At 45.9% G+C, this 25,314-nt stretch overlaps 1 protein-coding gene across 6 annotated transcripts in view; it reads left to right on the top strand.

Moving 5' to 3' along the window:
• Nucleotides 1-25,314, top strand: part of CNOT10 (CCR4-NOT transcription complex subunit 10) — a 281,547-nt gene that overhangs the window by 17,734 nt on the left and 238,499 nt on the right. For all 6 annotated transcript variants that reach the window (XM_069211989.1, XM_069211987.1, XM_069211986.1 and 3 more), the window contains exon 4: nt 22,943-23,093. In XM_069211989.1, the coding sequence (XP_069068090.1) occupies nt 22,943-23,093 (151 nt within the window). The remainder of the gene's footprint in view (nt 1-22,942; nt 23,094-25,314) is intronic.

The raw sequence follows: 25,314 nt of genomic DNA, 5'->3' as shown, positions 1-25,314 counted from the left end.
TGCAAACTGGTTTATACACGGAGCGCACCAAATGTGCCCTTCAAAGCAGACCAGTGGCTTGGGGAGGCTACCCCTCCCACGCCATGTAACACTGATTTCCAAAGGGAGAGGGTGTTGCCTCCCTCTCCCAAAGGAAATCCTTTGTTCTGCCTTCTTCTGTTTGAGCTGGTCAAGCAACAGGAGGCCAGAAACCTGTCTGTGGGGGTGGCAGCACGTGCTGCTTGGAAAACCCTAGAAGGCTGGTAGGAGCAATGCTGGGGGTCCCCTAAGGAGCCCAGGAGTGCATGGAATCATACAACTAATACTGGCAACAGTATTGGGGCATGATTCCGACATGTTTGATACCAAACATGCCCAGGGTAGGCGTTTCCTTTATGTAGCTGGACACAGTTCCAATACACGGGTAAAATGGCTTTCCTGCACTTATGAAGTCCAAGAAAATGGAGATGGAGTTCGCAGGGGCACCTCTGCTCATGCAGGGGTGCGCTAACACCGGTACCTGCACCCTGCCCCCTGGGCTAGGAGGCCTGCCATAGGGGTGAATTACAGTGAACTGGTGCAGTGACCTGTAGTGAAAGGGTGCTTGCACCTTTTCACGCAGGCTGCAATGGCAGGCCTGCAGATACATTTTGCATGAGCTCCCATGGGTGGCACAATAAATGCTGCAGCCCATGGGGAACCCCTCGTGCCCCAATGCCCTGGGTACCTAAGTACCATATACTAGGGACTTATGAGGGGACACCAGTATGCCAACTGTGGAGTGCACAAAGGTCCTAGGTAACCAGATTTGGAGAAGAAAGCACAATCACCGTGGTCCTGGTTAGGAGGATTCCAGTGACGACAGTCTGAGCACACTGATAGCAGGCAAAAAGTAGGGGTAACCATGCCATTTGTTGTTTGATGCCTGCTTGGTTTTGAAACCTTTTCTGACATTAATTACCTTTATGACTCCTTTTGTACAGCCTACCCCGATTGAACAGGGTGCAGGTCCCTGTGCATGAGGGCACCCCTGCATGAGCAGAGGTGCCCCGTGAACTCCAGTTATATTGCACTGGACTTCATAAGTGCAGGGAAGCCATTGTACCAGTGTACCTGTGTCCAGCAACATAATGGTAATTCCGAACTTGGGCATGTTTGGTATCGAACATGTTGGAATCATACCCCAATACTGTTGCCATTATTGGTTGCATGATTCCATGCACTCTGGGCACTCCTTGGAGGACCCCCCAGTATTGCTCCTACCAGTCTTTCTGGATTTTCCAGGCAGCCCGGGCAGCTGCAGCCCTTCAGACAGGTTTCTGTCTTCCTGCTGCTTAGGCAGAGGAAGGCAGAACAAAGGGTTTCCTGTGGGAGAGGGGAGGCAACACATTCTTCTTTGGAAATAGGTGTTACAAGGCTTGAATGGGGGAGGTAGCCTCCCCAAGCCAACAGTTTGCTTGGAAGGGCACTTTTGGTGCCCTCCTTGCATAAACTGGTATGTACCAGCTCAGGGGCCCCCGTCCCTGCTCTGGCGTGAAACAGGACAAAGGAAAGGGGAGTGACCACTTCCCTGTCCATCACCACCCCAGTTGTTGTGCCCAGAGCTCCTCCAGGTGGTCACTCGCTTCTGCCATCTTGAACGCAAGATGGGCAGGGACCCCTGGGAGCATCTGAGTGGCCAGGTCATACTTGTGACGTCGGAGACCCCTCCTGATAGGTGGTCACCGCGCAAGGTGACCAAACCCCCTTTAAGGCTAGGACACCCTTAGTGGTGGGTCTCCAGATTAGATGTGCAAGACTCCACCAGGGCTCCTCTGCATCGTTTACTTCTCCTCCTGGCCACTGGAACTGCAACTGACCACTCCAGGAGGCAACAAGACTGCAACTCCTGAGATGACCTTGCCTTGCAACATTGTTTCCCCGGCTCCTTCCAGCAACTGCAACATTTCCTCAGCTGTACACTCTCTGGGGTCAGCAAGTCTTCAGCTGCACCAAAAACCAAGAAGGAATCTCCCTTGGAGGGAAGGAGTCACTCCTCTGCATCTGCAGGCACCTACAGCAACGACATATTGCTGAGTGGATCTGCTCTCCTCTGGATCTGTGTGGATCCTGCATCACAGGTGGTGGTCTGGGGTGGTCCCCTTGGTCCTCTCTGCCTGCTGCCCAACTTGGGAGACAGTGAGCCCTTGCCTCTCCTTGCAGGACAGTGCAACCAAGACTTGTTGTATACTGCTCCAAGGCCAAGGGATTTTCAGGCTCTGTGTAACCCAGGCCCCCAGCACTTCATCCTCACAAGGATAGTCTCTCCTCTGCTGCTCCAGCGACGTGGGACTCCTCTCCAGGTGTGCTGATTGGGCCTCACTGCAACTTACTATGCCAGCTGCCAGTGGGTTGCCCGTGGGGGCTACGACTGCTTCTGTTGGCCCTTCCTGCTGCTGAGGGAAGGATCCCATCTTCAGCCTTGCAACTCTTCTTTTGCCTACTCTTGCATTTGCCAAGGCTTGTTGGTGGTTCTTCTAAACCTCTGACCATATACGGCCCGACAACCAACGTGGGATGCCATCTGCACAGCTCCTGGACTCCACAACTGCTCTTCTTCTTCCCCTGTCGACCTGGATCTTTATCCACAGAAGGGTGGGTAGTGGCTCCTGCCCCGACTATACACTCTATTGTAGACTGGACTTTGTCCCCTTCTTTTGCAGGTTTTCTTCTTCCAGAAACCACATTTGGTTTCCTCTGGTCTGGTCCCGTTCTTGCATAATCAATTTTCTAAGTCCTCTTGTTAGTCCATGGGAAAACCAGGTACTTACCGTTGCTCTCTTGGTTGCTGGGGGACACTAAGGTACTCAACTCTTGGGGTCCTGAGTTCTCCCATCTCCCCTCTAACTGCTCCTTATCCTTGGGTGGGGTACTTCACTTCACATACCACTATTTTAGTATATGGTTTGGCCCTCTCCAAGGGCCCTAGCTATTTTCTACAATTCTTGCCAGTGCTTGTTGTTTCTATGCTAATTTCTGATTGCTTTTTTTGTGTCTGTGTGTGTGTGTGTGTGTGTGTGTGTGTGTGTGTGTGTATATATATATATATATATATATATATATATATATATATATAGTATACTTGCCTCTGGTTGGGGCGACTGCTGATAAGTAATCTAAGTGTAGTGTTACTGTAATAAAGTACCTTTATTTTGTAACACTGTGTGTAGTTCCTTTCATGTGTGATGATGTGATAAGTTACTGTGTGACTAATGTAGTATTGCATATGCTTTGCATGTCTCCTAGTTAAGTCTTGGCTGCTCATCCACAGCTACCTCTAGAGAGCCCTGGCTTCCTACACACAGTCTTCAGTCACTAATAGAGGTTGCCTGGACCTGGTATAAGGTGCCAACACCCTAGGTGTCCACCACACACCAGGCCAGCTTCCTACACTCCCTTTTATTTATTCTCCTTAATTTCATATACAAAAACCTCAACAAAACTCAACAGTTTCACATGAAACCAGTGAAATCCCCATGTAGACACTCCCCCGCGGTATTTGCTGATGGAACAGCTGCCACACAGAGGAGTTGTTTAACTTCACCGAGCCTGTTTCTTTAACATGCCTGCTTCCTCATCTTATATGGGCCCAATAGGCAAGTCATTTCCACTTACCTGAATCAGTTAGCCCTAAAGGGGCCATTTCCCTTTATGTGTGTTAACAACCAGCAACCACGAGCATTCTCCAATGTTGCTTTGTTGTTCCGTGTGCTATACTTAATGCTGCTCCCGCGAATCAAGATAAGGATACCAACTTAGGGCCTGATTTAGATAAAACACTCTGCGGGATACTGTACGAGAGAGACCCCCTCCGCCCCTCCAAAGGACACAGATTGGAAGGCTCCCACATGTCACTGCGCGGCAGAGGATTAAGATGTTGTGCTCCTCATTCTGGAGGTTACAGCCAGTGTTTGGGGCAAACATTGAATGTCACAGTAGTACCTCCCTCAGTGAAGATGTAAACTGTCCAGTCAGTTCTGTGCACGACCCACAACACCTGATCCTTCAAAGTTGCTCAAGTGCCCATGTCCGGTGTAATTCTGCTTCCAATATACTGAATACATCATGTTGCATACTGCTACCTGGTCGGCTTTCTTGATGGCAGATGGAGACAAAATTTTAACTGTTGGAATCCAGTGGCTTTTTGCCACCCCACGTTCCTCAGCGTTAATTTCACGCATATTTGTGCTTTGTGTTAGGTGCATATTTGTTTTGGGACTTTTTGTAATCCCAATTTATTTGTCGACCTGACTCTTGGAGTCCAGCAGAATTCTTCCTTCCTGCATAGCAAACAAGCATTCTTAGACACTTTAAACTTGCCTATTTCAAAATGGAATACTGTGCTACAACAGTTTCCATTGATTTAAGGCTGTAAAGGAATGAGTACAAGTAAAATAAAGTGCCGCAATAATGCAGAAACATTTCCATTTTGTGCCGCAAAATTTGCAAATCTATGCAGCAATATCCTGGGGGCTCTTCTTAGGGCGTCACAATGAAGTAGATAGAAAATGATCCCAGTCCATCATTATTTTGCACACCATGCTAACTCAGTTTGGAATTCTTCATCTTGACCCTGCCATAATAGGACCAATCCAGCTCAGACTACTAGGCCATGTCCTGTTGGAATAGGGTAAAGACTGACTTGTATATTGCTGGGTTCTAACTGAGGTGGCATGGTGGGTGAAAAAGGATGGATTGGGATGCGGCCTGAGCAGTTCTCAGTGGCTGAGATTAAATTAAGTAGTCCATCCATCAAATTGTTTTTGGCCTCTATTGAGGATTTTCTCCAAGACCTTAGCTTGGAATGGTAGCATGGAGATTAGTCTGTAGTTGCCGAGTTTTGAAGGGATCACAGCGTGTTGAGCATAACAATTTGAGGACAGTTGCATGTTTCCAAGTGCCTAGGAAAGCCATAGAACAGCATTACAAATGGGTATGAGCATACTGCTGATGTGTGGCAGTGCTCTGCAGTAGGCTTGTTGGGGACAGGTGTCTGATGGGGGCCCGGAATAAATGGGCTTTATGGTGGCAGTGGGTTCTTTTGGGGTGGTGACGGGCCATATGTTTATCATAGCATTTCATTCATCAGTACAGAAGATATTAACTAAGCCGGTACTTTTATAGAAATGCTGGCCATCTAAGAAGTTTTTATTTTTTTAAATCTAAGAAGCAAAGTTATTATACTTTTCAGGGGAAAAATTATCTTTCTACAACTCGCATAAATAACTTTTAAGAGTTTAATACCCTTTTCTTCAAAAAAGCCAATTAAGAAAGCAAAATAGTAGATTATGGCGACTGAGAAACTGTTTCCTCTGAATGCAGACCCCCTTCACTCCCATCACCGCTTCTTTTTTTTTCTCCCTAAGGTCCCAGTTATTTCCAATCTTTCAAAACCTCTATTTCCATGTTAGACTTCACACTGACGTTGATGGTCAAGGAAATTCCTCCGTTGCTTTGTCCCAGATATCTCCCAATTGTGCTTTTCAACCCCTCTCTCCTGCTCTGCAGCGCTCCTTGTTCCTTTCCTCCCATGTTTTTCTTCCCCTCTCCCCCATGTTGCCTTTTAGCTATTGTGCTTTTTACCCACCATCTCCACATTGCTCCCTTTCACCGGTTTGATTTCCCCAACCTGTGTCCTGTGTTGCTTCCAGGACTCACGCCCGTGCAGCTTCCACCCCCTCCTCCCTTGTGTTACTTCTGCCCCCATCCATGACTCTTCATGTTGTTTTTACAGTCCCTTGTTGCTTACCTGACACACTTTTAAAATGTGCCCTCTCAGCCACACCCCCCACATTGTTTCTGCCCTCTCACCCCACCCTGTGTTGATTCCTCCCATGTTGCTTACTCCCAATCACTTTAAAAAAAAAATGCTTTCATGCGGTTTTCTTTTCTTTTTACTTATTCCTACTCGGGTAGGTTACAGAACAGAAAAAAGCAGCCACGTAATTTTATAGTATTATGCTCCCTCTACCCATGTGGAGCAGCATCAGGGATGCTGTCTTGGATTGCTAAAACTATTGGCAGGGCCGGTAGGTGCCAAAGGTGAGACTTAATGATTTTGCCTATGCTCATTTCCACAAGTCGTCTGACAGACCTTCAGAGGGCTTCTTCAGCTCCAGTTACTTTCAATGACTATGCCACTGCATTTCGCATCCAAGAATTTGGCTGAGCATATGATTCCTAGGCCACCAACATAAACATATTTTTACATTTATAGTCTGTCTCACATGCCTGGACAAGCAATTCAGCGATCTTGTCTGGATTAAGGATGCACAACGGTTGACACCATCTCTTTTGCAACATCCCTTACAGTTTATTTCAGCTGCTTCTATTCTGTAGTAGACTCTTTGTCACTGTTTCCCAACGGTGCTGTCCCTCTGAGTCACATTATAAGATCTCTTCTGGCGAAAAATAAGAACGGATGACCCTAAATATATGGTTGCAGCCTTCAGCTTCTACATGCCAGGCACCGTTTTGGTTAGACATATAATGTTAATATTGCATGTTCAAATTGGATGCATTTGCGTGCCCTTGACATGTTTGCCACTTAAAAAGGTTGAACCTGTTGTGGCTGTGTTACGGCCATTCAAGGTGCTTCTGCACTCCTGCAGTCCTGGGCCATCCTCCGTTGTGGGGGTGACGACCAGAGGTCTTCCTGTTTGTTGAAGCCAGACTCATTTACACCTATTGCCGTTGAACTCTGCCATTTGCTTCATTTTAGTAGCTAGGGACTAATTTTTTTTTTTTTTTTTAAGATTTTATAAAAAATTTTGAACAAAACAATAATATTGGCGCATAGGTGATTTTACTTACATTTCTGCTCCCCCTCCCTCCCCTCATGCTTCAGTTTTTATAAATGTAATTCACAGTTGGCAGGTCTCAATAGGGTTAGTTGTTACAATCCTCGCTCGCAGAGCTTTAGGGTTCTTGTGTGCCGTTTGAGTCTGTGTCGGAGTCCGTAGTGGTTCTGTTTGCTTCTTCGGTGGATGCATTTGGTGATTTTAGTTTTTCCAGAATTGATTCCCATTGGGAGACATCCTCTCTGGGCCTGAGCTCACGTAGTGCCTCGCGTAGCAGTGTCGTTCCTTCTGCTTCTGCTCACTTCTCTAATGAGTTTTGCCATCTGGATATTTGTGGGCCTGTTGGGGACTTCCAGTTTGTGGTTATTTCCTGTCTCGCCAGGATCAGAGCTAGGTCTATAAATTAGTTGGAAATTTCAAAAGCCGTCGGGCTTGGGAAGTCCCCCAGTAGAGCCACTGCTGGGGATTTATTTAATGATCTATCAGTGCAGGCTGAAGTTTTTGCAAAAGTCTCTTCCCAGAATGCGTTAAGTTGGGGGCAGCTCCAGAGCATATGTATGAGGCTAGCTGCAGGTTCTGCACATCTGGGACAACTTGTGGAGTTTGTGCTGTAGATGTTGGTGAACATTTGTGGGGTCATGTAGGCCCTGTGAAAAATGTATAGGTTTATTAATTTGAACCTGGCATTTCTGGATACCTAGTAGACATGAGAGGTGATCTGATCCCATTACATTTCATCTCATGTGATGTCTAAGTCCGATTGCCATTTGGATTTAAGTTTTGCTAGGGGTAGGCGTGTGCTAGCTTGTAGCGCTTTGTAGATTCCAGATACTACACCTTTTTGATCTCCAATTGAGCAAATAGTGTTTCAGCTATTATGAGTGGGGGGTTCAAGGTTTTCAGTTCTCCAAGTTTTTTGGGCGATTTTAATGATGGCATTGTGGGTGATGAATAAACCGGGGGGAGAGGTCATATTGTGTTTGTAGCTCAGTGTAGGTGAGGAGTTTCCCTCCTCCGTATAGGTCTCCTAGTTTAGTAATATTATGTGATATCAGTTTGTTGAGCCCTGGGATATTTTGCTTCCCTGAGATATGGGTCAGGCAGGACAGTGGAGCTTCTGGGGCGTAAGGAGTGTTAATGCGGGAGCGTTTCAGATATTGATACCAACAGTAGCCGACTCCCATTCTATCGGAAGCAGTTGCTTGGATTTCCGGGGGTTCAGTAGTATGCCCAATATCCTGTCTATGGGGCAGTTTAAGGGAAGGCATAGTTCGGCGTTAATTGGAGGGTTGCACGATAATTTTGCGACCCATTGTAGTTGTCCTGCCCAGTAATATATTTCCATGTCAGGGGTGGCTAGGCCACCCTCAGCTGTAGGTCTCTGAAGAGATCGTATTGCCATTCTATGTCTGCTCGGACCCCAAATGAAATTTGTGGACATGGACTCTATCTCTTTGAATATTGCTTTCGGGATTATGAGTGGGATGGTTGAAAAATAGTACAACAGTCTAGGTAGCACTATTATTATAAGAAGAGCAATTCTACCTGTGACTGTTAGTGGCAGTGTTTCCCAGAAGCGCATACTGGTTCTAATCCCTCTGAGTGCTCCTTGTATGTTTCCTTCTAGTAGGTCATTTACTGAGTGGTAAATCTTTACTCCTAGGTATTTGAATGTGTTAGGTGACCAGGGAAGGCCTCTTGTATCATTTGGTTCAGGGGTTTCTTTGTGCAGTGGGAAGATGGTGGATTTCCTCCAATTAATCCGGAGGCAGTTCCGTAACTTTCCATCATTCTCATGGCCCCAGGTAGGTCTGTTTCTAAGTTTTGTAGAAAGAGCAACATGTCATCTGCGTATAAGGCGATGTGGTGGGATCAGTTATTTATTGGGATGCCCTTATAGTAGAGGCCGGTTCTTGCCATTTGCGCTAGGGGTTCTATTGCGATTGCAAAAAGAAGGGGGGATAATGGACATCCTTGTCTTGTGCCCCTGCTGACCTGAAATGAAGAAGATATGTAATTGCCTGTTCTTAATCTTGCAGTAGGGTTAGTGTATAGTAGTTTGGTCCACCTTACAAATCCTTTGCCCAGCCCCAACTTTAGCATAGCTTGTTCCAGATAGTCCCATCTTAAGCTGTCAAATGCCTTCTCTATGTCGACCGAGATGATCGCCACTTGTGGTAAGTTCGGGGGCAAGGAGTGGAGTATTGATATGAGGCGTCTAATATTTTGGGATGTGCTGCGTTTGGCTATGAAACCCGATTGGTCTTGATGTATCAATGAGGGCATATGGGGGAGTAATCTGTCAGCTAGGATCCGGCTTAGTATTTTGTAGTCTATGTTGAGCATTGATAGGGGGCGGTAAGAGCGAACATCTGTGGCGGGTCTATCTGGTTTCAGCAGGGGGATCACAATAGCTACGTTGGTGGATTGGGGGAGGGTGTTACTGTTCCACGCTTCTGCATATAATGCGCAAAGGTGGGGGGCTAGCAGGTCTTGGTACTGGTGATAAAATTCTAGTGGAAGCCCGTCCGCTCCTGGGACTTTACCCCTGGCCATACTTTGGATTGCAGATTGTATTTCTGCGATCGATATAGGCGTCGCTAGAGTTGAACTTTCTTCTGTTGTCAGGTTGGGGGTGGTGAGAGCCTCTAATTCCCGCAACTGGGTAGGGAGGTCAGTGTTACGGTGGGGGGTGCATATAAAAGTGCATAGTACTCGTGGAAGACAGAATTAATTTCTTTTTGGGTGTAGACGTGTGTGCCCTGTGAGTTTTCGACTTCGGTTTGTTTTTTTGGGGGTTGCGCGAGCCAGGCTAGTAAAGCGCTAGCTTTGTCCCCTTCCGAGTGTAGTCTGGTTAAGTGTTGTTTATAATCGAAGCGAGCAAGTGTATTAGCAGCCACGTGAATTTTCGTCCTGGTTGCCACTATTGTAGGGTGTAAGTTAGGTTGTGTGGGGCGCCTTCTTTCCAGGTCTCTAAGAGTCTTCCATTTGAAGAAGTTCTGCCTCTATTGATTTTCGGGCACCTATATTTTCAGCAATGCACTTTCCCCGGATTACTGTTTTAAGTTTCCCATTCAATGGACCTGGTAGACGCCGTTCCCTCGTTGTGTTAAAAAAAATCCCCTATAGCTGTATGTAATGTATGTTTAAACGCTTCGTCTTCGAGCATTTCTGCTCTAAGGTGCCAGGTTGGGATTGTCGGTCTCTCTCTGCCCCAGGATAGTGAAGTTATCAGGGGTTTATGATCAGATATCGTTCGCCTAAGATATTCCGCTGCCACCACGTCGCTCTGCAGTTCAGGGGAAGCCAGGATGGAGTCGAGTCTAACGTGTAGATCGTGTACAGGTGAGTTGTATGAATAGTCCCTAGAGTGTGGGTTAAGTGTTCTCCCGCTATCTATTAATTGCCAGTGTTGTTGCCAATCCATGAACTGCTTCGCCGTTTTCAGCGATTGGGATTGTGACACTGGGGGATGCGATCTATCCAGAGTGTTACTAGCAATGCAGTTAAAGTCCCCCCCCAATTATATTTATGCCTGCCGAAAGAGGACCTATTTCTAGTGATAATCTGTCGAGGAATTTACCTTGGTCGTGGTTTGGGGCGTATATGCCTCCTATTGTCACTTCTCTACCACCTAATCTTCCGCTAGTCATCACATATCTTCCATCTTTATCAATGACCTTGCGGAGTATTTGAAAAGGGACCCCGGGACGGATCCACATAAGTACCCCCCTAGCATAGGCTGAGTAGTTAGTGGCAATTATTATATATAGTAGTGGCCTCTCCATCTTTTGCTGAGGGCTTTAACTTCCTGCTCTATCAGATGGGTTTCTTGTAATAGGGCTATGTGTATCCCCCTTCGTTTAAGATAGTTGTGCACTTTGTATCGTTTGGACATGTTATTTAAGCCTCTCACATTCCAGGTTATTATTTTAAACTGTGTAGTCATTGTCTTGGTTAATCTTGACTGTGTTGACAGGGTTACTCGCGAGCTCTGCGATGCATGAGGTTATGCTTATCGACCTATGTTTGGTTTGAGTTCTGCCTTCTAAAGTGCTTGTGTTTGCATGAATTGTCCCATTCCCAACTCTAATGTGAACTTTCCCCAACTCCCTCTCCCCAGGACCGGATAACAAAACTTTCCCCGTCCAAACCATACAACTTATCTTATTTCCTATTGGAGGTGGGAGGTGCGTCAGGGCCGAGAGCTTACACCCCGGGCCATTCCGGGGACCCGGCTGAGGCATATCTGCTGCCCATGGATGAGTATTCGGGGTTTACTATTCCCTTGTAGTTGCCTAGTGGGCTCACCTCTGCAGGGATTGTGTGTAGGAGGTGATCGCTTGGTAAATTGGGTGATCGCTGTCAGGTTCTTGGGGGGTTAGATGATTTCTTCTACCGTTCTGGGGGTCACTTTTGGTAGATTAGTGCAAGTATCTTGCGATGAGATCGATAGACTCCCGCAGCTCGAGTCATGGTCTGAGGCATCACCTGAGGTTTGCGAGTCATGTGAGGCCCCTCTGCTCAAGGCCGCTGCTGCGTCTACTGCTTTGCGCATTCCTTGTAGTGATTGGTGTCTGGAGGGTGCAGTTTCTAGTGCACCATGTTTCCTGCCAGGTGCGCGGTAGGATCTACTCGGTGCACCTAGGGATGTAAATTTTAGGGTTTCTAGCCAGTCTCCTACCAGCTGTGGGGTTGAGAAAAAGTGCGTCTTGCCCTCATGTTCAACTCTCAGTTTGGCTGGGAAGAGCATTGCATATTTTATCTTTCTCACGTAGAGTTTGTTTATAGTTATTGTAGGAGGCTCTATGGGTTTGAGTTTCTTTGGTGAAGTCGGGGAATATCATAATACGCTGGTTGTTTAGTATGATTTCCCCTTTAATACATGTTTGCGAAAGGATATAGTCCCTGTCCTTAAAGTGCAGTAGTTTTGCTACTATCGGGCAAGGTCTGGACCCCGGTGGGGGGGGGTCTGCTGGGGACTCGGTGGGCTCTTTCGATCGCGAAGAATGCTGAGAGGCCAATTTTCTAGGAATGTTTCCATGTTTGCAGCTAAGAATTCCATCCCTTCCGATATTCCGATTAGTCTCAGGTTGCTCCTGCAGGAGCGATTTTCCGCATCCTCAGCTCTGGTGTCCAGAGTTTTGATTCAGGACATTATCTCGGATGTCTCTATGGTCAATGTCTTTTGTGTGGACGTCACCACATTTAATGTTTTTTCTGTGGCCCCCACTCTTTCTGTGAGTTTTCGATGGTCTTCTCGCAGCAGTGATAAGTCCACCGTTAGATTGTCTATTTTCTGTTCAAGAACTTCGCGAGATTCCCTTATGGCTTGTAGGACTGTATCCAGGGTTGTTTCTTGTTGGGTTGATGCACTCTGGGAGGCCGAGTGAGGAGGTTGTCCGGGCATCTTGTCTGTCGCTAGTTCTTCTTGGTCTTGACCATAGCGTTTTTTGGGCTTGCCCACTTTGTTAGTTTTATTGTATGTTGGTAGAGGCAAATGCGTCTATTTGCAGTAGTTTGGGATATAGGCGTCCGATTATGGTCGTCGGAGGGCTCACCTTGGGTAAGTCGTTACTTTACGTCAGTTAGGTGATCGGTGATTAGGGTTTTAAGCGGGGAGGTTAGCTCTCCATGCAACTTTCATTGCGGCGGGGCCACCCACTGGGGCGCTGGTGGACAAGGTAAGTTGCAGTCGGTACGCAATTCTCTGCCTATGCTCCTGGTTCGACAGGGGTGATTAGGCCAGCGCGTGGCTGGGTCGGCTTATGTTTGTTTCTAATTCTAATATTGGGGCACAGTCGCTTCCGTGGGGTCTAAGAATAGTGTCTCTGGGGTGGCCCCCCGGAGGTTTTTTTTATGCTTCTGGGTAGTGATTGGATCAGTGGTTACTCACTGCGCTTGAATTGGTTGAATGCTCATCTGGCTCCCCCGTTTCCATTGCCATCTCTCCGATCTCCGGGAGGTCGGTCGCTCGGGTTCTCCAACTCCGGGCAGCGACCCCGTTCTTAGCCGTGGGTGGACCTCGCCTGCACACACTAAGCCGGACTCGTCGTGGCCGCGAACCCCCCGCCGCGTCGGGTGGTGGGCCCTCAGTGGGCGCCGCCGTCTACAGGTGCGCGCCGTCTCTGCGCCAGCTGTCTGCAGTGTGCCCCTCCGCCCTGGTGTATATTCCGCCTTGGATTTTCGGACCGCCGGGCTCCGCGCCCTCACCCGGTACGTTCACGCTGCTGCTCCTCGCCTCCCGCTTAGTGTGGCCGTAGGGGTCGCCGCTCCTCCACTGCTTCAGTTTGAGGTATTGTCCTGTCGAGATCGCGTCTCCGAGTCGGAGAGCTTTGTTATTTCAACTAGTGGGACCGGGTTCCCCACACGGCCGCCATCTTGGTTTTCTGGAGCTCGATCGTGTTTTCTTCTTTCTTACTTGATCGGGGGAGTCGCTACTGATCCGGGTTCTGCTCGGGGGTCCGCCGATGTTGAGATCGCCTTTGATTGAGTTATCTGGGCTTATTTATGGCTAGGTTTTGTTCCAGGTCCCGTTCTCACGCTCTTCACGTGCAGCTTCATCGGCTGCTGGCCACGCCAGCTAGGGACTATGTTTTGACTAATTAGCCCAGTTTAATACGTTTTTCCTCAAAAAGTCAATACCTCTTAATGGACTTAAAAACTGCAATTTTAAATATAAATTGTGATTTCCATTGAAAAGATGAGACCTCGTCATAAAGATCTCTAAAATATTATTTGGTTATTAATTCAGTATGGGTTTGAGGTTTATGATTTTTTTTCACTAGTTTAGTTACACTTTAGGTAGATGTTTAAACAAAAGTCATTGGTGCAATATTATGAGTCGTTTTTCAAACCGAACTTTCTTGGTTAACATAACTTGAAACATCTGCCTGTGAGCATGAACACTTCTTCCCTTTTTTAACAGAGAGCTAATGAATTCCTCTGCAGCTGTTGCAGTGCTTATAAAATTAATCAGGTACAGTCAAGACTTACATTTCCTGTTCTGGTTAAAAACCTATATTAGGGAAGCCCTAGGTGAAATTTTGATTACGCAGCATTATTTTCAAATTTTGTTACATGTAATTTCTTATTTTTACATTATGCAATTTCATCTAATTTTTTTACACCTGCCAGCTTGTTCTCCCAGAAGATGTCTCCGATCGGCTTACTGCTAGTTTCTCATGAAATCTTTTTGCACCTGCAAAAAAAAAAAAAAAGACGTGCAATGCCCTTCAATCACAATTTGCTTTAAAAGTGTACTTTCGCTAAATTATTGCCATTTTGTTATCTTTCAAGAAAGAAAATAATTTAATTTCAGTTTGCAATATCATGCTTTTTAATCTGCACAAGGAATACCAGCGTGACTCCAGCCTGGTGGTATCACCTGTGCAGAAGCTGCAGGTGATTCCTTCTCCCATCGAAGATGTAAAAAGTTAGGAGAAAGTGTCTAGCTGCTTGCAGTGCATTTCTTTATGAAGTGTTTCTGTGGTGCAATAATCCACCATCAAAATAGTGTTGAATTATGTTATTTCTTTACTTGAATTTCTGGCTGAGTGTTAGAAATGGATTTCCTGATTGGCTAGGGTAGTCACCTCGGCCAGACAGATTCCACGACTCTAGTCGGGGCAAGGGAGCTACACACCCAAGATAAGCCCTGCTCACCCCCTTGGTAGCTTGACACGAGCAGTCAGGTTTATTCCAGAGGCAATGTGTTAAGCATTTGCACATCACACACAACACTAGTGACCCAGTAAATACACCGCAAAGGAAACGCTACAACAAGGTATATAAAAATAAATTGTATTGCACAAAACAACATTAGACCAAACACAACATGTATCACGACACAAGCAGTTGTCTGAACATCACACAGGTTACTAGTACTCTATGAAAGGTAAATACATAAGTTACTACTGTTCTGCAACACAAGCGGTAGCCCGGTGTTTTGCTTTCACTAATGACCGAGCTGAAAACCTGATAAACAAGAGAACCTGTTTCTCACAGCACCATAAGGCAGTTTAACTTCACATGCATTTTGAAACCTGGTCTGCAGTGCTTCCTTTAAATCTCTAAACAAAAACAAAAAAACAATTACACTTTTAGATCGTGCACTTCCAATCTCCAATTCCACTCCCTCAGACTGACGACTCGACAAAATGTTTTGCTTTGCACTTCAGAATAACAGAACTATGCACTTACAGACAATTTAGGGCACAACGTGAAACAATCACTCCTTGAACTTGTTACACATTTTTTCCCCTTTGAATCCTGCCAACTACGCCAAATGTTTTGCTGTCACTAATGACCGAGCTGAAAACAATCTCTGGAATGCACTTCTTAGTTTAAAGAAGACATTTATTATAACTTCACCACGAGGTTCCTGAGAGAGGAGATTAGTAGGTTGGAAGCACACATTTAAAAATAGTCACAGCAATGAAAGGAAAATATATCAAAGTGATTCTCAGTTGCAATGTACACAGCAAATACATGTGGTTATATTATAGCATAACTTCAAAGCAAAGAATAAAAGTCAAAATTCATCACCCTAGGGCCTATCACTGCTCGTCATCTTTCTCATGCCGACAAGTTGATGACTCCTGTTCAACTGCGAGAAAGAGATTTTCCACCCTTACGGGACAGGTCAGGCAGCTGACGTCCGCTCCTGACTGAAGTCTCGGAAAATTCCCCTCGCTGCTGCCCAGGGACACCTTTTATAGATTGATTAATGAAAACGCCTGCTGACAGGCCCTTCCCTCTAATAGTCAAAACATGCTGGCTACTGTAGGTCAGAGTTGGAAGAAAACAAGCCTTGAAAGTTGGCCAAGTTTTCAAGTCTGTCTGTCCCAAGGCTGCACTAGAGAAAAACACAAAATATGAGCTTCCTTATCATGCTAGTGTTCAGTGAGGGAAAATACGAAAAAACACAAGCTTGGTTTACCATGTGGAAAAACACAGCTCATCTGCAATGTCTCAACTGCAATGTCTAACGCCACGATAAAGCCAATAGGCAGCTAAACTGAATACAAAATGTAATGTCTAATGCCACGTTAAAGCCAATAGGCAGCTAAACTGAATACAGAATGTAGTGTCTAATGCCACGTTAAAGCCAATAGGCTGCTAAACCGAATACAAAATGTAATGTGCTACTGGTGAACATTGAACAACTAATATGCACAGTGGTGAAACACAAAGTTAGTGGTCAAACATACTTGATGCCATTACACTCGGTCATCGAAAGGCATGTGTCATACAATATCATGAATGCACTTAAAATGAAACATTTCCCAGATGACAAGCCATCTTTATCACGAACTAAATGCACATAGCATGAAAACATTCCCCTATGCATATATCATGGATCCTGAGAGAATATATTCCTCTCCCCCACCCCACACCCTGCCAACAAGGTGAGCACAACATATATCCTTACACCAGGGCACACTGAGAATAATGCAGAAATGAGGGCAGTAAATCCTGCGGTGAAAACGCAGTATCAGCAAGAATAACCGCAGATCTCGCTTGTGAGGCTAACAGCGCTCCTGCGCCTATATTATAAATGGTATGGCGGGTCACAACTCACCATGGTGACACCGGGAGCTTCTGCGCACGTATTACAGGACATCTGGGACTCTGACGAGCACCCAGTTCAACCAAGAAGCTCCGATGCTCCTATCTCTACCAATGCAGTATTTTGCTTAGCCACAGGGATGGCTTCCATCGAGGTGTCCATCCCACAGATACCTGGGGCCACAAAAAATGCCCCCAAAGGTGTGCCGCCACTGGGGGAGGCACCCACACTGCCATAGTTGTTGAGAAGACCTCTCTGGGTCCCCCGCGCTGGGCACAGATCCTGACCTCCAGGCGGGGGCTGCTGTTAACTAAACAACATCTTCTTCAGTCACGTCCTTTGTGGTTGCACGCTCCTGCTGGAGCGCGTCCTGACTCCTCCTAGGTTCTGAGGTTACAAGACCTCAATCCTGGCTGGACCAGGCACACGTTTGCAGGCCTCCCACTCGGCGAGAGGCACTCTCCTCCAGCAGCTCGGCCGCAGCATTGATATCTCACAGGGAAGCGTTCGCTTGTGCCCCCAAGGCACTACACGGGTGCACTTGGCTCTGTTCACCCGAGGCTGCCGATGGGCACCTCATTACTTCTTTTCAGGGGGAGCGGCACACCAACCTCATGCAGGTTGGAGTGCGCTCCACTTGCGCCGCAGCAGGCCCAGCCAAAGCACTCCCCACGTGCTTGACAACACAAAGAAGTGCTATATTTGAAAGGGGCAGCTCCAGAAAAATAGACATGCAGGGTGAAAGGGGTGCACACCCCTGGAGACAGCTATGGGGGTACCAGGAGGCAGGACCCAGGCAAGCAGGCCAGCACGAGGGTTCAAAGGCAGTGGCAGTCCCTCTTGGTGATCTAGCAGGTCACAGGACAGCACAACAGCAGAACAGTCCCTAGGCGGTTCCTGGCAAGTCCTTCCAGCAGCATCTAGTACCCAGTTCATTAGTGTCGCTGAACATGGGGGACTCCCTGTGTACTGGCTGTCTGAAAGGTTTGCACAAAGCCCAGCTGTCACTCTATCCCAGAATTGGATTGTAGTCAAGCTGCAAAAGCACCAGAATTATAAGCACAGAGAAATGCCCACTTTTCTTAAATTGGCATTTCTACAATGGTAATAAAAAATCCACCTACACCAGTGAGCAACATTTCTCACTACCATTCCAACCCCATACCCAACATGCGTGCGCCACCTCTCATAGATTATTCAGTACCTCTTAGCCCAATGCAATCCTATGAGAGAGGCAGTACTCGCAGCAACGAAAAACCAAGTAAGCTGTTTGTCATTATTAGGACGAGCCACACAACAGGTCACATGTCCTACCTCTTACCTACATGCACACTGCCCATAGGACCATCTCAGCCTACCTTAAGGGTGACTTAGGTGTACCAAAAAAGGAGTTTAGGGCTTGGCAAGTAGTTTGACTTGCCAAGTCAAGGTGCCATTGAACTGCGCACGCAGGCTCTACAGTGGCAGGCCTGAGACAGGTTTGAAACACTACTTCTGTGGGTGGTTTAAGCTGCACTCCAGGGCCACTAGTACCATTTACTTTACAGGCCCTGGGTATATGTTATACCACTTTACAAGGGACTTAAAGGAAAATTAAATAAGCCAAACAGGTGTAAGCCAGTTATTACAAGTTGTAGGGGAGAGAGAGCACATGCACTTTAGCATTGATTAGCACTGATAAAGTGCCCAGAGTCCTAAAGCCAACAAAAAGAGGGCCAGAAAAACAGGAGGAGGAAGGCAAAAAGTGTGGGGATAACCCTGCAGAAAGGGCCATTTCCAACACTGAGGTCAGGAAGTCCTCCCTGTTAAATGGTTTAAAAGGTCATCCCAGATGGTAGTGCCCCTTAAAGTATAGGGGTGTGGCTCTTTTGTGCTTATTCAGTTGTTGGTTTTGTAGGCATTATCTGAAATCTGTAAAAATTAATTTGAGCGTTTGCATTTAAATTTTAGTTTTATTCACCGACATAAAGCTGGTTTCAATGTCTGTTGCAGATATGGTAAAAGGACAGAACTAGGATATAGATGGTAGTAGTTGTATTTAGTTATTGAAGCATCTAGTAGGGAACTGTCTAGCACATTGGCTTGCAGTGGATGGAATAAACACCTTTTTGTTACAAGTGACTAGGAAAGTAAAACAAATGTGGATGAGAATCTGTGTAGTGTTGTTATATAAGCATATTAGAGAATTTGCAAGTAATTGGAGAGGCACATTCGGCATATTGCGTTGCCAGCGCTGTTGAAATCTTCTTGTCTAGCATGACACAGTTTTAGGTTTTACTATTAGGTGCCCAGAGTGATGGTATAGTGAAGTGTGTTTAAATGGTGTGGGAAGGAACTTAGGGCATGGGGCCAGGCAGGAAGGAGGTGTCTGGGGTCGGAAATGTGACTTTGTTGAGAGACTGTGAACTAGGGATGTATCTCTAATCTGTCTGGACTAGGTGTAGAAGCTGGGTAGATTTGATTTTAAGTGTTAGGATGTGTACAGTGAGCGGATGTGAGCCACCGTTTTTGTGGTGGTAGAAGACGGAGGAGTACAAGTTACAAAGCTGTTACAGAGCATTAACGTTTTAATGAGCTTTTTGACTGCATAGAAACTGATTTCTGGGGCAGATCTTTTAAGGAGGCCTCCTCAAGGGTCAAAGTCAAGGCGATGATCTCCTGGTTTTTAAACTATCGGGACAGAGGCTTGGTTCTCCACACAGTCCCAGAGCTGGGGGGGGGAGAAGGCTAAACACCAATCCATCCGTATTCTTATATTCCCAGACTTCGCCAAACTGGTGAGACAGCAGAGAAAAACCTTTGAATCAGTCAAGCAGAAATTGCAGGCCATGGATGTATGATAAATGAAGCTCTAACCAGCCAAACTCAAGGTGATCTTTCAGGGCAAGGCCATCGTGTTCGACCACCTGGACCGAGCATGGGAGTGAATAGAAGTATGGCTGCAGCAATGGCAGAACATCTAGCGGAATCCCTCTCCCCCAAGAAGCCTCGTTCCACAGGCGGTGGTTGGAGAGGTGCTGCAGCGGTGATGACCCCGGAGAGGTCATCGTGGAGGGTTGAAATCACGAAGAGGGAATTCGGACTTGCCTCCCAGGGGTTGTTGCGGATATACTCCTGCTGCACTGGGAGGCCAGTGCAGGGACTAAAGCCACAGGCGAGCAGGCAGTTCACAACAGAGACATGTTTCATGGGGTGCAGTGGAACTGAGTTAGTGTAGTGGAAATGGAGGGGGGCGTGCCCACCTGTATTTAATGAGTGGGTAGTTAAAACCCCATGTCAGGGAAAAGTGGGTTGGGAGAACAGTTGTGGTTCTTGAGTTTAAGTGTTCATTGTGAGGCACAGCAGGATGCGCAGACCCACAGAGGCACCACATTGCAAGATATAGGACGCAGTTCACACAGAGCTGGAATGCATCATAGCAGCAGCGGGGACAACGAAGCAGATAGCTGGGCAATACCCTGTCCCACTGACAGGTCTCTTGTGTAATATGAACAGACTGGACTGTAAAATCAAAATAGGGGTGCTAACACACTATATTCGTAGGAATTCCCCAACCTTGTATTTTTTGCAGGAGAGACCCTTGTTGGGAAACACTTGCAGTTGTCTACATAGAGGTAAGTATATGGTCCTAGCCCATGTAGAGTAAATGAGAGACTCGAGAAAGGTTCCATTTCTAGCCAAGAAGAACCCCTATTTTCAGGTGAAGAATGGTTTATCCAGAGGTCTCCTGTGTGGCAGTAAAGGGCAGGTGGCGAAGGAGGGCATGCTGAATATTAACTTGTACGCCTCCTAGACTTCAGAAATGGACGCTGGAGGGCCTGTGCCCCATTCTTATAGGCACATCCAGTGATCTCCATATCATGGGCAGGGATTTCAACAAAGTCATGGACAGGGAGCTAGACAGGCACAAATTCCAACAGCTACAATCCAAAACCGACACAACTTGCATGTTTTACCCACACAATGGGCTAGGTGAAGTTTGGAGGTTCCTTCACCTACGAGGGAGACAGTACTCCTTCCTCTCTGGGGGATCACGGGACACTTTCAAGGCTAGATTATATATTTTTACCTGAGACAGAGGTGTCCTGGGTGAGGGACACTCAGTCCCTGGTCTGTGGGCTATCAGACCACCCGCTTTTGTCGGTCACACTGTGATTACAGAAAATGAGGGGTCGGTGGCCTCTGCTGTACCTTCTAGGAGGCATAGAAATGAGTACTTGGAGACCAGGTCCAGGATATATTTGCCATAAAAAAGAAGCATAGTGAGGGAGAGTACCCTACAGCTGGAGTATCATCTCCTCCATCTGGAGCTGATCTGGACAGATTCCTTGGAGAGGCGTCCCGCCGCTGCTACAACAATCATGTGGCGCAGTGGGCCTGCCAAACCTACATGGGAGTTCCAAAGAAACTTTTTGACACAGGACACAAAGTGGATTGCCTCCTCTGTGGAGGTGAAGGAAAGAGGAGGCAGTGAGGTGGGTGGCAGAAGTGGTGACAGACGTTGGGGAGATTGCCCACTCAAATGCAGATATTGCCCAAGTGTTTGCGGAATACCCTACGAGGAGGGAGGGACTATAGAGATCAAGAATTTACAGAATTCCTGTGAGAATTGCCCAGCCCTGTCTTAAACACAGTAGATAGAGACACGCTTGAAGCCACTTGACATTAGAGGATGTGGGGAGGCATTGAATTCTATACATTCAGGAGAAATGCCAGGCGTAAACGGCTTCCCGGAAGAGCTATGCAAGCGACTAGCCTCCCTCCTTAATCCACACCTGCTTAATCTGTTTGGAGCTGTAAAATAAGACGTGTGCCTGCCACCGGACTGCAACCACACCATTATCGTAGTCATCCCAAAAAGTTTAAACCACCTACTTTATGCTCCTCCTATCAGCCCATTTCGCTGCGTAACACAGAAAATAAGATCCTGGCCAAGATCCTCGCATTCAGATTGGCGGGGTAATAACTGAGTTGGTGCATGCCAGTGCAAACTCATGCTTCCATGTATGGGACCAGATCAGGATAGAAACAATAGGGAACGTCCCGCCACACCTTGGAGGGAGGGGCAGTCAAGCCATTTCAGGTTCTGCAACAGGACAATGCCTTAGCGCATACTCAGTGGTTTTAAACACCTGCAATTGATGTACACTTTGGGAAAGGAAGGGGTCCTAGAAATGGACTTAATGGACCATAGCCCGCTAGAGAACTGGGTCTTTGGAGGTACGATCACGGATAAGGCTGTCTCCCAGCTGTACCGCACTAGGCTAAACAAACCCTGGAGGACATTGACTGGGAGGCGGCCCTGATGCACTCTAGGGAGGTCGCCATTAAAGCCAGACTGTGACTGATCAGGTTCAATATCCTCATACAGTAGGTCCTGGCTTTATAAAAGGAGGAAAGTTGGAAGCCCCATGTGCATCCAGTGTGGCTAGGAGGAGTACATGTTTCTTCACACAATTTAAAGCTGTCAGAGGGTGTGTGAGTACTGGGGTGCAATTATAACAGAATTGGAGGTTGTGGTGGGGACTGCCATCCTTTAAACACTTCAACTGATTAAATTAGGTATACCCAACGATGTGGAAACCCCAAGAAGGCAACTACGGTTTTGTTTGTTAGGCTTTGTTATAGCTAAGATATGTGGCTGTGGGGTAGGGAATGTACCCCCATGAGAGACGTGGACAGAGGGAATGAATAGATGCATGGAGGCAGAAAGAGTGGTTTACCACAGCCACAACTGTCCCAGGAAACTCAGCAACGTTTGGGGGCAATGGAGGGCCTATCACGGACTGATGAAAGGCTCCGAGGACCCACTGGGTGGAGGGACTCTGCCATAAGGCCATCACCCTCAGAGGAGGCTCTGAGATGGATTTCATCTGCAGAGTCACTAAAGCATCTAAGTCTGGCAAATATGTGCTATGCTCGGCAAAGGGGGGAAAGAAGGGAGAAATGTGATGGAAATATGTATGTGCCTGTCTACTGTGGTAATTTTTTGTGTGTAAAATCAATAAGATGATGTTAACTGTATAATTAGACTAAACAAACATAAGGTGAGGTTCCCTGCAACTCCGGTACCAGAGCAGTAACTCTGTACATGATCATGGGAGACACTCTTTCTTGAGCTACTAGGAATTTAATTTATTGTAGATGAAGACCTCTGTCTTGGGCAGTGTCACTGTCCCTCAGTTGTCTCCCTATTGATTCCATACCTATTGTTAATCACTTTACTGCCTCCACCCCTAAAGGGGCTGATAAAGTAGAAGAAAGTTACCTGGAGAAAGAAAATGGTAACCAGCGCTGCACATATATGGCATGGCATGGCATACAGACAAGAGAGATTAGATGGAGAAATAGCTGGTTACCCAGATCGTCTCCTCAAGCCCACCAGCGTGCTTAGCAAGCAAATCACTTCTGTGTAGCATTCCTGCCCTTCTGCTAGCCATCCTGCCTTTGCCGCTCCACAGTGCAACATTGCTTCTCTAGCTGCACTGTTTGCTCAGATGTTCCAATTTTTCTATTTAAAGCATCTCTTTAAAACGTTTGTTTTATTTTGTAGGTTCATTCAGCTGTTGAAGAGATGGATAGCTTGGATGATGTTGAAAACAGCATGCTGTACTACAATCAGGCTGTCATACTGTATCACTTGCGGCAGTATTCTGAAGCAATATCGATCGGAGAGAAGCTTTACCAGTTCATTGAACCTTTTGGTATGTGCATCTTCAAGACGGAGGTTAGGTAATCATATAAAAACAAAACTAAGGTTGAATACGTTTGGAAATAGCAGGTAATGTTTAAGGCATTAATGCTTAGCAATACTCTCTAAAGCCTCTCAAATGTCCAGACTCTAAATCTGTCCCAATCCTTCTCTGTGGCATTTTTGTCAGGTCCTTACAATGTGTGGCATTAACATAGCCAGACTCACATCCCGGCTATATGTTTTTCCTAAAATGGTACTTTGTCAGTTTTGTTGCAGGCTAGGCTCTTCTGTTGCTTGGAAGATGACGTGTGCCTCATGATTGCCAATATTGATCTAGAAGTTAGTAAAATCTACATACGAACTATATCTGTGCAGTACAGTCTTGTAGTGGAATAAAATATGTTTATTTTGGCATGTGTGTGTCCTGATTATCCTTTGCCTGTAAGTCAGTTGTGTGTCCCCACACCACAGTGCTATGTTTCGCAAGTGTCCCTTAAGGGCTGTGACACATACTTATGCAGTACTTCCCCATACCACTGTCTCTTACAAAATGCAGAAAAATAAGTTCTGAAAGCATATTTTCTCAATAATATGCTTTCATAAATACGTTGTCCTTTAAAATGTGTAGTTTTGTTGATGTTGCTGGTAATATGTTTTAATTTCTGTCCACAAAGTCTGCAGCTCGCAGGTCCTGCGCTGTTGATCAGAACACATGCTTCCATTGAAAGAGCAGTTGCCATATCTGGATTTAGTTTATTTGCTCACTTTGTTTTGCATTAACGTGGCTTTAGCAGAATTTTGAAACTTCTTGCTACCTACTTGGCTTAAAGCCTTTCATTAGTTACGATGTTTCAGTGAATACTACTACATATAACAGTGTAAGGATCTGAGTTCGTGGAGAAAACTGGAGAATGGTTTCACTGCACAGAACTATCAGCAAATAATTTTTTGCTTCTAAATAAACCCTTCAACTCAGATCGGTCTAGGAACCTAAGAATCGCAGGTGGATGCGCAAAAGGGCAACATGGGTTGTGTACATGGTTTATGTATGCATGATTAAATAAGGTTGAGTTTACTGGCGCACCATGTCCTCCTGTTACGTGGTTAGGAGAATGAGGTGGGCAAAAATCTTGAATTCCGCAGACTGTTGGTAAGGACTGCAGTTGGTTTGTCTATGTCCTTCACCACAATGTAAATTTAGTTGTCATAAGATTCCCAGTGGTCTTGTGGGCTGCCTTTAAAATATTGGTCAGTCCAATTTACTGCGCAAACTTACGATAGAACTCTAAAGACTAAAAGCTAACATGTGACATGTTCCAAAATTGACATAGGACTTTACGGTAACTTTATTTTTATCTTTCAGTCCACCACTCTCTGCTGTACGTTTAGGAGCACTTTGATGTTACAAACACTAAAAGCTAGCATGTGACATGTTCCAAAATTGACATAGGACTTTACGGTAACTTTATTTTTATCTTTCAGTCCACCACTCTCTGCTGTACGTTTAGGAGCACTTTGATGTTACAACCAAATTGTACTCAAGGAAAACAAGACAAACCGGATTCTCTGCTGTATATTATTTTCCCCAAGCGACGTCCAAATCATCAATGTCTGCAGTCATTTTTAATGATCATTCAGGGAATAATTAGTGAATGGTTCAGAGCCTCTCATGACCGGTATTACGGATTTAGAACCAACATTTAAATTAAAACGTAGTTAGAATAGACCTTAACATAGATGATTTTTGTTATTATATGGGCAGTGTATCAGTGCTACATAGTGACAGCTTGTTTCAAGTGCTCTCTTTCAAAGCTGTAAGAGCTTTTTATACTAATTAATTTTATTGTCCTTGAAATAGTTATTTTGCTGTAGGCAATAATAAGAACATTTTAAAGCCTTGTTGACAAAAGAGCTTGTAAAATGTTTTTATGTCTAGGTCGGTACCATCAAGCTAGGTGATGTAAATATGTCAAGATAATCAAAAACTGTACTCCTTATCCATCTGTCTCAGGTGTCTACAGTAATTGGCAGCTTTTCATCACTAGGTTACAATGAAATAGAAAGAATCGCCAACGACAGTCAGTCACCCAAAAAAACTTAGATCATGAACGGAATGAAAAGTGAATATATTTCACACATCAGTAGAGAAATACAGTAGAAATCACAAAAGGGGTACTATTTTAACAAGAAGACTGAAGTAAATTAATCGATGAAAAGCAGATTTTGGTTTT

Source organism: Pleurodeles waltl, chromosome 10 (genome assembly GCF_031143425.1).
Source record: "Pleurodeles waltl isolate 20211129_DDA chromosome 10, aPleWal1.hap1.20221129, whole genome shotgun sequence".
In the NCBI taxonomy this organism is placed as follows: Eukaryota; Metazoa; Chordata; class Amphibia; order Caudata; family Salamandridae; genus Pleurodeles; species Pleurodeles waltl.
Note: the sequence above shows the minus strand (reverse complement) of the source record. Positions and strands in the feature narration are given on the sequence as shown.